The sequence below is a fragment of the Vanellus vanellus genome (assembly GCF_965231255.1).
Source record: "Vanellus vanellus genome assembly, chromosome: Z".
NCBI lineage: Eukaryota > Metazoa > Chordata > Aves > Charadriiformes > Charadriidae > Vanellus > Vanellus vanellus.
The window spans coordinates 77704114-77718250 of record NC_138908.1 but is presented as its reverse complement, the minus strand read 5'-3'; the positions used below and the strand labels follow the sequence as shown (position 1 = coordinate 77718250).

The window sequence follows — 14137 nt, the reverse complement described above, 5'->3', positions numbered from 1 at the left end:
TGTGCTGCTCCGTAATTAGTTGCTAGGGGATATGAAAGCAGAATATTAGCTGAACTACCTTGCCGTTATTGTCCCTGCTTTAGCCAGGCAACAGCACAGTTGCTCTGATGTTTCCTTATAACAAAAATATTACACGTGGCAGGGAACGTGCTTTGCATGATCCTGTGTACATTAAGTTGTCCCAGGAGAAATAACACTGATATTCCAATACTACTATTCACTGGTTTGCTCTTTTTCTTTCTGGAGTTGGAAAAGGCTTTTAAACACAGTAGTTTTTCCCTGAGGGAAGGATGCTTTTACTGTCTTTGTTTTTGTTTACCTTTTTTATGAGCCATAGTAAAAGAATAGACTACAACCAAGAAAATGCTTTCTCTGTGTTTGTTATTTTTGCTTCCAAACTCCTTGTGAGAGATAACACTTCAGAATTTGGGGCTCTGGGGTTATTTGAGATTTGCGTATTTACTAGATCAGTAAAGCACTTTAATGTATTCTTTGGGGACACCTTCTAATTTTGAAGGAGCTTTAAAAGGACAGCATATTTGCAGCAAGCACCTCTTGAGTGAAAGTGCAAACTGATGTTTAGAACATGCTGATTAAAACGGTGTTGAAGTTGTTAGAAATGTCTTTCGTTTAAATTCTTTGTGAGGGAGGGACACCAAATTCCAATCTCAGCTCTTTTGTTCTTTGAAGCTGTTCTGCATCTAACCAGAAGGTGGAGAAAGGGAGACACAAAGGCAGTCAAAGCCACTCTACTGAAAAGCTTTTTATCTTTTATTCTTATTGGTGACATGTCCTGTGGAGTTCTGTACGGAAGCCCATTGGGTATCTTATGATCAATGTCTTCCTCTGTCAATGTACGCTGAAGCAAAGAACGTGGTTTTAGTGTGCCTGAATTAGAGTATTTCTTCCTTCCTTTCCCTTCCTGGTCTCACACTGGTCCAGCCAGCAGAAAATCAGTAATTTCTGTTGTTGTTGCAAGTTTGTGTAATCTGATAAATGTCTTCCAAGAAGCAAGCAGTGGGAGGACAGAGCAGTGATAGTTCAAGTGGTTAGTTGTTAGATTGGCTGTATTGAGTAGCCATATCCAAACAGAGGGAGCTGGAGACTCAATTTCAGGATGCTAGCAGTAAACTCAAAATAAGCCTGTGTAATAGCTTGGTTTTGAACTATGCACACTGAGTCACCCATGTGCTGGACACTCCTGGCTTTAATTCCTGTGTCTTAAACAAGAACAGGAGCACTTGGGTTTGAAATAGATATTAATGTGCTTTGCTGTAGCTGTAGGGTTTGTCTTGAACTTTGTAGATACAATATTCTCTTTTAAAGCTGTAAGAAGTCTCTGGGGCAAAGCTCCAATAGATGCTGGAATTTGCAGCAGTTCTTTTGTTTTGGCCATGATGGTAGTCTATTGAAATTAGTGACTAATGTGCTTTTAAATTCCCTTGATAAACTTAATGTGAATACATTTGGAAGGACAGCAGGCAGCAGCACTGTGTGTCCAAGATACCTACTTTGGGGGATTAGCAGTTGCGCTAAAGAAAAATCCCGAGCTCAAAGAAGTAGGAGCAATAGCCTTTCTTCAAGGCAAGTGTGAGACGGTTGTGTATCAATACACAGCTCAGGATTCTCCTCTACTTCATTGTTTTTACCAGTGTTCAGGCTGTGCGTGTGTTATGCTCTTCTTAAGTAAACATGTTATAAACCAGCATGGAAGTGGGAGGCATAAATTCCATGAAGCGTTGGGAAGAAGCGAATGTGAAATGCGTTCTTTCTGTACTGAGAGGGAAGATGTTCATGAAAACCTTCAGAGAAGTGTTTCTAAGAACTTGGCACTTGGTGGTCATCTGGCTGTATTGCTGTTTGCTGCCAGAGATTTGCACAGCTCAAAGCCTTGCAGTGTCATGCAGGGGAAGAAACTAGTGCTGGAGCAGAAGCTGAGTAATAGTGCTGCTGATGCAGCTACGCTGGGTTTGGAACTGTTAATTTTGGCATGTGAGCTCCACTCACAGAAAAGTATTGGCATGTCTGGACCTGCTGAGTATGGTTGTGCTGCTGTGCTGCCAAGGGAAAGGAGGCAGACACTTTGTTAGAAATGGCGTTCCTGATGACAAAGAACAGCTTACCTCTAGGTTTTGGCCCAAGATATACTTCCTCCTCCTGTGCACATAGCTACAGAGGCAAGTTCTTAACTAGCAATCCATGCATGACATAGTGCAGGGTTTTAGTTTGTGATCTTTCTGTAGTTGGTGTTAAGCTATGAGAAGTCAATAATTAGAAACTAGTGTTCCCTGTGAGTATGAGCCGCCTCAACTGTGTGCTTCCAGAACTGCTCTGTAGCTTGACACAGCTGTGTGGAAAGAGTTCACTGGTATAATCATGGTAGTAATGCAGAACCTAAAGCAGAATTATATTGTATTCTGTTTTTTTCTCACCTGTGCTGCCTTTTCTTTTCTTGCAGTGAGATCAGTCGGCTGGACCTGGGCCTAATTGTTGAAGTATGGAACAAAGGACTGATCTGGGACACCCTGGTTGGGACTGTGTGGATTGCTCTGAAGGCCATTCACCAATCTGATGAGGTTAAGCTGACACAGAAGCTTTATTTTGACAGCTCGCATGTTGGTAGTTAACAAAATCAGGCCTCATGCAGCCCAGGGCTGTGCTCTTCAGCAAAACTTCTGCTTGCAAAGTCAGGAAGGCTGGGTGAGGGGAGAGAACTGTTGGCATCACGTTGTTGGTTTTGTTGGAAGCTGCCAACACTGAAACCAAAACTCAGCTTAAGTAGGGGGCTTTGGTCTCATTTCACTTACATGGACTCAAAAAACAGGGCTTAATCTGTTTGAGATCATGTATAATTGACAACTGTCTGAAGTCTTAAGGACTGACTGCTTAGTGTGATGCTCAAATTTCTATGAGTTCTTGCTAATGATGGAGGGTGCCCTGATAATAGACAAGCTGGCCTTTGACGCAGGCCCAGAGCATGTCTGCATCATCATCTTGTAGCTTCTAGTTGCAGTGTTAGAGGGTGTCTAGTGGTGCTAATATGAATTGAAAAATGTAGGAAGTAAGATGTGCCAATGTCTGTAACTGCCCTAACTTCTGAATTTGGCGGTTCTTGCAGCTGAGCAGGACATGTTTGGTTTTTTACCTCAAATTTCAGGGTGTTTATTTAAAAGATTATTGAATTTGATCAGGGAGAGGGAGATTATATTTTCTATAAAAGGAAAGGAATGGGAATGACTAGCAGTGTGGCCATAAAGTCTAGCTGATGACCAATTCCTCTGGCTGTCCAGGCACTCCTTGGTGCCTGCCTTTGAGGACTTACCTTTGCATTCCCCTGGGAAGGCAGTAGTTCTGCTAGGAGGTGTTTGCTGCTTGTCTTGGTAAAGGCCTGTGAGACTGATGAGAAAAGCTGCCAGCATGTGCTGAATGCATGTTATTTGATGCTGAACTACTGATAATACTGTAAGGCTCTTCCTGGAGTCTTTCATCTTAGCAAATATGTGAGAATCACTGCATAAGGACCTGCCAGACTTGAAACTTCACTTGTTGCTTGTCATTCACAGGAAGGTCCTGGGGAGTGGTCTACGCTGGAGGCAGAAGTTGTAATGAAGCATGATGAAATCTGTGGAACCAAAAACCCAACTCCTCATAAAATTTTGCTGGACACAAGATTTGAATTACCTTTTGGTGAGTGCATTTCAATAACTTACTCAGGGTGCTGACAGTGGAGAGAAAGTGTTTGGGAGCAACTTGAGTTTTATAATCAACTTGTGCTCATTCTCAGTTCATTCAAAGTAGTTCAGTGCAGGTAGAATTGCTGGTGTTTATTTCTTGTTTGGCTTCTTTCTAACAACATCAGAATAAATAAGGAGGATTTGAAGGCCTTCAAGTGCGGGAATGTTTAGACTAGCAGCAGTTTAAGAAACTATTAATGCTATTTCAGGATTGTGCAGTCAGACATTTTGTTCCTGAGCAAGGAACATTCACTTCTTTCTATCTAGACAAATTTGGCTCTAGAAGAGGTCAAGTGCGCTGTTAGAGCTGTTCTGTGGTAGGTGCATTTAAACCCTGTTAGAAGTGTGCTGTTCAGTTAGTGAAACATTAATGCTTAGTGCTCCTGAACACTATCATTAGCAGAGTATATAAATAACTTGGTGTTATAAGAACTACCTTTCTGGCAATTACTTGTGGTTGAAAAGTACAGATTGTGGAAAAGTAGCTGACTGGAGCAAGGCCATCTAAAGTAAAGTGGTGTATGATTATTTTTTTTTAATTTTATTTTGCTTAAAAAACCTCAAACAAATAAATCCCAAAAGTAAGGCCTTAGCCAGAATACATCCAAGGCTTACACAGCTTCTCTTTCCAGCTCTTATCTGACTCTTGGGACCAAGAACAGAAATGATGTTTTTGGGGCTCATGGTATTTTTTTCTGCATTGGGCTTTGAAGTGTTTCAAAGTTGTCTGCGACTGCAAGGCTCATCTCTCCCCTCTGCCTGTTGCTTGTTTTTTTTGCTGCCAAGCCCCTGGCAGTGTGAGCAATTTGTGTCATGCTCTAAGCACTTGTGGAGCATTTGTGCACCCACTGGCATTTGGCCAGCAACTATCAGGTTGGCCATCTGTTGTGGAAAAAAGTTAGGTCATCTGTTAGTCTGATACCCCCCTTCTGGGTGCAAGGGAGGATGCAGGCTTTGGCCCTGCAGTGCTTATTATCAATATAAATTGTATTTTGTTCTCCGAGTGTATTATTTTGAGTGCACAGTCTGCTGGATGGTGCAATTCAGGGTGAGTGAAGTGTTTTATAGATGTAATAGGCACTGCTCTTTAACTACAGTCCAGTGTGTAAGGGGAAAAGGTATCTGACATCTCAGCTGTCTTGACAACGAAGCTACCTAATGTTGGTTTGGAGCCATCCCTCTTCCTCACGAAAATGTCCTGGTGATTCACTGCTGCTGTCACCCTGTCAGTGGGAAGTTTATTACTGAAATTACTTGTTACCTAAGAAGAGGAACAACTCACTTGAATTCCTTGTGGGGTAAAACATTGACTCTTAGGGGCAAGTGTTTTAGGCTTCTGGGAGGGAGAGAACACAGCACACATAGCTGAAGGCAAAGCTTGTAGCCGCTACTTTCTCATCTAAGTTCATTCTGATGTGTTTGCTTGTAAACTGTCTCTGCTTTAAAAGAAAATGAAGTTCTCATCTCTCCCTGTGTATTCAGCAAGTATCCAAATGAGAAATTGCTTTCTTCTGCAATTCATGTTTTGAACTAGATGAGGTGACAGCGAGGTGGATTGAGAGTTGGCTGCGGGACAGAACTCAGAGGGTTGTGATCAGCGGCACAGAGTCTAGTTGGAGGCCTGTAACCAGTGGTGTCCCCCAGGGGTCAATACTCGGTCCAATTTTGTTTAATATATTCATCAATGACCTGGATGAAGGGACAGAGTGTATGCTCAGCAAGTTTGCTGATGATACCAAACTGGGTGGGGTGGCTGACACCCCAGAGGGCCGTGCTGCCATCCAGCGTTTCCTGGACAGGCTGGAGAGCTGGGCAGAGAAGAACCTAATGAGGTTCAACAAAAGCAAGTGCAAGGTCCTGCACCTGGGGAGGAAGAATGCTAGGCACCAGTATAGGTTAGGGGCGGACCTGCTGGGAAGTAGTTCTCAGGAGAAGGATCTGGGGGTTGTGGTAGACAGTAAATTATCCATGGCCTAGCAATGTGCCCTTGTTGCCAAAAAGGCCAATGGAATCCTGGGCTGCATAGGGAAGAGTGTGGCCAGTAGGTCGAGGGAGGTCATTCTTCCCCTCTACTCTGTACTGGTGAGGCCACAACTGGAATACTGTGTCCAGTTCTGGGCTCCCCATTTCAAGAGGGACAGGGAACTGCTGGAGCGAGTCCAGCGAAGGGCAACTAAGGTGATTAAGGGCTTGGAGCATCTCCCTTATGAGGAAAGGCTGAGAGAGCTGGGACTCTCTAGCCTGGAGAAGAGAAGGCTGAGGGGAGACCTTATTATGGCGTACAAGTATCTAAAGGGTGGGTTGAAGGAGGATGGAGCCAGGCTCTTTTCGATGGTTCCCAGTGACAGGACGAGGGGTAATGGGCACAAGTTAGAACATAGGAAGTTCCGTTCAAATACACGGAAAAACTTCTTTATGGTTCAGGTGAGAGAGCACTGGCACAGGCTGCCCAGGGAGGTGGTGGAGTCCCCTTCTCTGGAGATTTTCAAGACCCGCCTGGATGCAGTCCTGAGTAATGTGCTCTGGGCAATCCTGCTTTAGCAGGGGAGTTGGGCTAGATGATCTCTAGAGGTCCCTTCCAACTCTGAAAATTCTGTGATTCTTAAAAAATTCTCAAGCTCCACCTAAACTGAATGAAACATTTTAAATACACAGACTGTGTAACCTGGGGTACTGCATCCGTGTGCATCATCTAATCTAAATGAAACAGAGCAGCCAGAAGTGACAGAAGCATGACAGAAGCACAGCCAAACAGAAGAACACACTATTTTGTTGAAGCTGCTATCCCAGACAGCTGTATTTTACCAGACTTGGAAAGCAGCACAAGCTGTATGTGTGCACACAGATCGCTCCGGTTCTCATGTATCTACAATAGCCAGGAGATCTTCACCTGGGAAACAAAACGTGATACACAATGTTCCTAAGTGTCACTGCAAACATGCTGTTATTAAAAGGTTACCTTTACAGCAACAGAGCTGCTGACTTAAGAACTTCCACAGCAGATCAGCAATCTGTTTAGTTCTCTGTGTAGGTTTAAAGCAGGAGTTCCCAGCTCCTATAACAACACATTCTTAACATGTGGGGCACTGAGAGTCCATACTGCTACCCTCCACTGAAAGGGAAACTGATCTGCAAATCCATTGGGAGAGATGCAGAGGCAGTGCTGTGAGCTGAGCTGAGCTACCTCCATGGATCCCTCCAGGTCTCACTGTACTGCAAGGGCAGGGAGACAGAGCCTAGTCCATCTTGCAGGGTCCTTCTCTACCCTAGAGGTGATGGCAGGAGTCGTTCAGTCATGGTGTGAAAGGAAGCACCACTGGGGAAGGTGATATGGATAGATGCTATCTTATAGCAAATACCCCACATGCTTGGGTGCCTACCACTTTTCAACTCGCTTTTGACCTTGCTATGGCAGACTGAAAATTGAGAAGATTCAAGAAAAACTGCAGCACTCAAGTGAAGAACAGCAGAAGCCTTGAAAGAGCTAACTTGATGCACCTATTTTTTTCCTGGGCATTATGAAACACTGCGGAGGCAGACAACTCTTCAGACTCTGAACTAAAAACCCTTCAATATAGCAATGTGGAGTTCCTGTTATTTCAGTATTGGGCATAGCAAGCAAAGGAATAAGTAGTAGGTGTGCTTTAAATGATCAATTGTATTACAAACAGAAGAGCCACAAAAAGCTAGTTATTTACTTAAAGTTTTCAGTTTTCTGCATGAAACTCTACTTCTCAAAATTCTATGTTCTATAGAACATCATATGTTTTAAAACAGTAGTTTAAAAACCTACAAACAAACAATTAAAAAAAAAAAGTCCTGTGTTTTGAGTATAGTAGTAGGGAGAAAATGCACTGTTACCTGAAATATTTTATTTTTTAAATCCAGATGCTCTAACACATAATGGTTTACAGGGAGTCTGTTTTCCTACACTTGAAAAAAAAAATTACAAAATGTAATGTAGTTTACGGAATCACGGAGTTTTCAGAGTTGGAAGGGACCTCTAGAGATCATCTAGCCCAACTCCCCTGCTAAAGCAGGATTGCCCAGAGCACATTACTCAGGACTGCATCCAGGCGGGTCTTGAAAATCTCCAGAGAAGGGGACTCCACCACCTCCCTGGGCAGCCTGTGCCAGTGCTCTCTCACCTGAACCGTAAAGAAGTTTTTCCGTGTATTTGAACGGAACTTCCTATGTTCTAACTTGTGCCCATTACCCCTCGTCCTGTCACTGGGAACCATCGAAAAGAGCCTGGCTCCATCCTCCTTCAACCCACCCTTTAGATACTTGTACGCCATAATAAGGTCTCCCCTCAGCCTTCTCTTCTCCAGGCTAGAGAGTCCCAGCTCTCTCAGCCTTTCCTCATAAGGGAGATGCTCCAAGCCCTTAATCACCTTAGTTGCCCTTCGCTGGACTCGCTCCAGCAGTTCCCTGTCCCTCTTGAAATGGGGAGCCCAGAACTGGACACAGTATTCCAGTTGTGGCCTCACCAGTACAGAGTAGAGGGGAAGAATGACCTCCCTCGACCTACTGGCCACACTCTTCCCTATGCAGCCCAGGATTCCATTGGCCTTTTTGGCAACAAGGGCACATTGCTAGGCCATGGATAATTTACTGTCTACCACAACCCCCAGATCCTTCTCCTGAGAACTACTTCCCAGCAGGTCTGCCCCTAACCTATACTGGTGCCTAGCATTCTTCCTCCCCAGGTGCAGGACCTTGCACTTGCTTTTGTTGAACCTCATTAGGTTCTTCTCTGCCCAGCTCTCCAGCCTGTCCAGGAAACGCTGGATGGCAGCACGGCCCTCTGGGGTGTCAGCCACCCCACCCAGTTTGGTATCATCAGCAAACTTGCTGAGCATACACTCTGTCCCTTCATCCAGGTCATTGATGAATATATTAAACAAAATTGGACCGAGTATTGACCCCTGGGGGACGCCACTGGTTACAGGCCTCCAACTAGACTCTGTGCCGCTGATCACAACCCTCTGAGTTCTGTCCCGCAGCCAACTCTCAATCCACCTCACTGTCACCTCATCTAGCCCATACTTCCTCAGCTTCCTAATGAGGATGTCATGGGAGACAGTGTCAAAAGCCTTGCTAAAGTCAAGGTAGATGACATCCACAACTTTCCCCTCATCCAGCCAACCAGTTATAACATCATAGAAAGCTATCAGATTGGTCAAGCATGATTTACCCTTGGTAAATCCATGTTGACCACTTCCAATAACTTCCTGTTCTTCAACGTGTTTGGAGATGACATCCAGAATGAGTCGCTCCATTACCTTCCCAGGGACAGAAGTGAGATTAACTGGTCTGTAGTTCCCTGGGTCCTCCTTCTTGCCTTTTTTGAAGATTGGAGTGATGCCAGCCTTCCTCCAGTCCTCAGGCACCTCTCCTGTTCTCCATGACCATTCAAAGACGATGGAGAGTGGTCTAGCAATAACATCTGCCAGCGCTCTCAGCACTCGCAGATGCATGCCATCAGGGCCCATGGACTTGTGAATGTCCAGCTTGGCCAAGTGGTCTCTGACACGGTCCTCCTCAACTGAGGGATAATCTTCCTCTCTCCAGACCTTCCCCTTTGCCTTCAGAGTATGGGATTCATGAGGGACAGCTTTAGCAGTGAAGACCAAAGAAAAGAAGGCATTCAGTAACTCTGCCTTCTCTGTGTCTTCCACCACTAGGGCACCTGTCTCATTCATCAGTGGGCCTACATTTTCCCTAGTCTTCCTTTTTCTATTGATATACTCAAAGAATCTCTTCTTATTGTCTTTAACTGCAGTGGCCAAGCTGAGTTCTGATTGAGCTTTGGCCCTTCTCATTTTCTCCCTACATAGCTTTGTTATATCTTGATAGTCCTCATAAGTTGCCAACCCCCTTTTCCAGAGAATGTAAACTTTCCTTTTTTTCCTGAGGTCCAGCCAAAGTTCTCTATTAGCTAGGCTGGTCGTCTTCCCCGTCTGCTCGTTTTTTTGAGACAAGGGGATGGCCTTCTCCTGCGCTTTTAAGAGCACCTGCTTGAAGTATGCCCAGCCTTCCTGGGCACCTTTGCTCTTCAAAACTGCCTCCCAAGGGACACTCTGAACCATGCTCCTAAACAGGCTAAAGTCTGCCCTTTGGAAATCCAAGGTGGCAGTTCTGCTGGCTCCCCGCCTTACTCGATCAAGAATTGAAAATTCTATCATTTCGTGATCACAAAGGGTTTGTAAGAGAGATTAAATGAATTTGAAAACCAGAAAAGCTTAAGTCCTTGGTGTAAAACATGATTGTATATGCAAGCAGGTTTAGAAACTGATTTGTTGTTTGCACTATATTTATCCCAGATTAATTTGCTGCTTCTGCTTCCACCTGATGTGTTCAGGATTCTTCCACCCTAGTATGTCTTCTCCTGGTACTCTTGGGACTGGCAACAGCTAAAGCTGAAATGTGGTGATGCTGCTAGTCGTAGTACATGAAAGAAACTTTAGAGGGTGGTGTTTTTTTTTTCCTTTTTCATATGAAGTTGGTTTTGGTATTTCCCAAGCTTGGAGTTGGGAAGAAGTCATTTCCTAGCAGAGGCTGGTGAGAGTTGTCATCCCTGCTAGATGGTGATAGAAAATAACCTTTCCTGAGGTTATCTAGGAGTTAAACTTTGTTAATGCCCAGATTTCTAATGGGACAAAGAACATCTATGGTGGCCTTGACATGTCCTGCATGTGTCCCATTGCATGTTACAGATGCAGCTCTTGTGTTGTGTTCAGTAGTGTTGGTATTGTGACATTAGGTTGTGGTGTATAGGGGAGAGAGCAGATCTGTGGGCCTTTCTGTGTTGAGCATCTGTGTGTGATGGACTGTGATGCTGGGGACCAGACTGTCATCTAATGTTCTCTGCCAGCCCTATGTTCTTAAAAGTTCAATCTTGCAGAAACAGAATGACTGAAAATCCGCTTCTGTAAAAGTGCAGCAAAGCGTAAGCATTTGAAATGTGAAGTGTTAGTGAGAGTTGGTATTAACCCCTAGGGTGCAAAGCATTTTTATGCTTGGTAGTCTTTTAAAAATGGCGATAAGCTGCCTTCTTGATGGTAGGAAGTGGTTGTTAGTAAAGACAGACTGGAGCAGTTTTCTCCACTGATCATATCTATTTCTTCTCATGAGCAAGATGGACATATCGAGGAAGGGAGACAGCTTTTCTTGTTTGGTTTAGAAAATTTGCTGGTGGGGAGAATACAGTCTTACTATTGTTGTCTGCACACGGTGAATGTGTGCTGGCACAGACCTTCCGAAATGCTGCTTTTCAGGTGTAAAATTGTGCTGTTTAAAAGCAGTTTTACTCTATCCTCCCTTTTTTTAGAAGTGCAGTGGTTATGTGTAGGTCCCTCACAGGATGGAGTACTCAAAAGTGGTTTTAGCTCCCAAACTACAGCAGGTCTGTCTGTGCCAGGCTGTTTCTAGTAGACAATTGGAGTGAAAATGCTTTTAGTGTTCTCACCACTCCCAGGCTGGGAGCATGCTGATCTGCATCCAGCCATCAGATGGAGTAAATGTGCTTTCTTGTTTTATTTCTGTAAAGTTCCCAAGACAATAAATGCTCAGCTCTGCAAAGTTATTTTAGTGAGAACTTGTGAAGATTCCCATACCTCTGGAAAGGGAAGAAATTGGGGCTGGAAAGAGATGAAGACAGGTGACTGCTTCTAGGACATGGGGGAGAGATGGGGTATCTCTTTTACTTCCAGCACTTGTTTCTGTCATGCATACCTGGGGTGTGCCCCAGCCCAGGCGTTGCTATGTGGGAAAAACTCAGGTGGCACAAGGTGATGTGCAAGGAGTAGAGCAAGGACCACCAAGCCTGAGGTGAAGGAAAGTTTTTAGGGCTGAAACTCCTGGTTATTGCCAAGCTAGACATCTCTAATGTCATGTTTAGGTAGCTGAGGAGGTCTCACTGTGAGTGAAGTGGTCTGTATAGATGCAGCAGATTCCCCTTTGATTCCTTCCTCGGTCTGATCTAGTCTCCATAGTGCAGTGTCGCCATTTCTGTGGTGGTGCAGTGTATCCAGGTGTTAGGGCTCTAAGTGCTCTGCTGAGTCTTGATGGTACTGAGCAGTATCTCCCGGGACCCCCCCCACCCACACCCCCTGCTCATGGGCCCAGGAGTCTTGCTTCAGCTCTGCTCTAAGCCTTCCCTCCTGAGTGGTGTTTTGGGAGTTACTGATCCCCCGCCTCAACCACAGCTGTGTCTGTGCCTGCTTATGGACCCCATAGATCCAGGCTTGACCTCAGACCTGCCTTGTCACCATGGACCTGCCTGCTGATCTGGGCTCCTGGCTGAACCTGGCCATGATCTCTGAGCCTGCCCTGCTTGCCTTGCTCAGGTGCTGCAGGATGGGGCCCTAGCTGGCAAGTCCCCTGCCCCGCCAGCCACGGGATCTCCCTTATCTCCCTTCCTTTAGGGAGCAATCAGACCTCACTGCTCCCTGACAGCAGGAGCCCAAAGAAGACAGGGGTTACACCTTCCAGCTGAAGATACCAGTAGGAGCAAGGACAGGAGAGCTTGCAACCTTTCCATGTTGGTATCAAATTTGTATAAAAGCTAGTCAAGAGATCTGCCCATCTCCTGTCTGTTCTTGTTTAGATATTTTGTTTCGCTGACATATGGCCTTGCTCCTCTTGTTTACCAAGCATGATGTCAGCAGAGTCCTGAGCTGGTATCAGGTGGCCTCTGTTTGGACTAGTTCAGCTTCTTATCTTGTAAGCAAAAGTTAATGTGGCGGAGTAACTTGGTCTTGTAATCAAAGCTGAGCAGTGATGTAGGAGCTGCATGGTGGATCTGGCCTTGCAGTCAGTCTGTGATCTCTGTGCTAGGGATTTCCATTCTCTGCCTTCCAAAGAACCAACTTCAGCAAAACAGCTGAGGTGAGACAAATGGATTGTGAAATGAAAAAATAGTTATAAAATGCATCCTCAAAAAAATCAAGAATTCTGTCTCATTGGACATTTGTTCTTCGGAACAGGTAACTTGATTCAAGTTCATGGGCCATTTGCTTCATGTTTAAGGTTTTCTGTGCAGTAGCTGTACTGCTGTTAGTATTAATGACATGACTTTCTCTAAGATCAAGAAGATGTCCTTAAAGTAGCCACTATCTAGGCAGTAGCAGATTTTAATCTCTAACTTGCATAAGAAGCCATTTCAATAGAATAGCAGCAATCCTGCACTAAAAGTCTGATAGCTCTGTATGAAATGGGCACCTTGAATACAAGATAGGAATCAACAAGTCTGAGAGACACATGGTGCTCCTTAATGCCTGGGCATTCCCGTGGTCTATGGGAAAGCATTGAAGCCTGCCCTGAGACAACTGCAGTTTATGAAATGTTGATGGTAGTCCATTGCTTCATGCCTCCTAGATCTTTTTGGTCTTCATTTCAGGAGTTGAGTTCATTTCATTTCATTTCCAGAGTTGAGTTATTTTGACACTGACCTTTAGTCCTCAGTTCAAGAGTTTTTCTTCATCTTTTAGAGAAGTGGTGGCTTTCAAAGACAAAATTCTATAGACTTTGCTTTAGTGTTTGGATTGTGTCGGGTCCTTGTTGGAGTTTGTCCTCCTGAATCTCATCAGGTTGTGTGCTGATAGCCCTTCAGTTAATTGATATCCTCTTTCTAGATCAATTCTGTCCAGATTTCCTTTGAATGCTGTTCCTAATTCGTGTGGAGCTCATCTTAATAAATCTGTGCAGCTGTGATCCACAGCCCTAGTGATCAAAAGCTGTATGTTTTTCTACAACTCCTGTAATTGTGGAAGACTCTCTCATGTTTCTCTTACCTTGTTTTCTAATAGCATATAACAACAAAGCAGTGTACTATACATCAGAAAGAGCAACTGGCTCTGTGTGTTATGGTTAAAATAAATTGCTTTACTGGTCTCCCTTCAAGCAAGGAGAAATAGGTTGTGGTTTTTCTTTTTTTCTACTCAATGCAGGTTTTCTAGGGCCTGGTACTAAGTTTCCAGTTCCCTAAATTTTTCTCAAGTGGGGGTATTTTATCCCCCTTTTCTGAATGAGCCTAGTTGCATAAAAATACAGTTGTGTTTCTATTATAAAGGTATAGACATTAATTTGTAGTCCAAGGAAATCCCTACTTCTGAAACTTAAAATTCCACCAAATCTGTCATGTTCCTTGTTCTTCTTGAAAGTGGTTCGTGTTCTAGTACACTGGCCACCATTATCTCCAGATGTTTGGGGGTTACTGTCTTCATAAGATGATGGTTTGTCTGGCTGAGAGAGGATACATGGAGGACAGGTAGCTCCTTTAAGTGTAAGTATGTTCCTTTCTGAAGGTGTCATAGGTTCCGATGGAATGCTCACCTACCAATAAATCTTTTTCTTGTTTCTCTCAGGAGCGAGAGTAGATGTAATTTTTAGAACAATGT

The 14137-nt window shown here is 44.3% G+C and overlaps 1 protein-coding gene across 1 annotated transcript in view; it reads left to right on the top strand.

The window, feature by feature from the left end:
• LOC309683434 (protein unc-13 homolog B-like) overlaps positions 1-14137 on the top strand; it is a gene marked incomplete at its 5' end in the record, with an annotated part of 225302 nt that overhangs the window by 34548 nt on the left and 176617 nt on the right. The window contains 2 exons of the mRNA XM_082497718.1: positions 2459-2576; positions 3564-3687. Coding sequence (XP_082353844.1) covers positions 2459-2576; positions 3564-3687 — 242 coding nt within the window. The remainder of the gene's footprint in view (positions 1-2458; positions 2577-3563; positions 3688-14137) is intronic.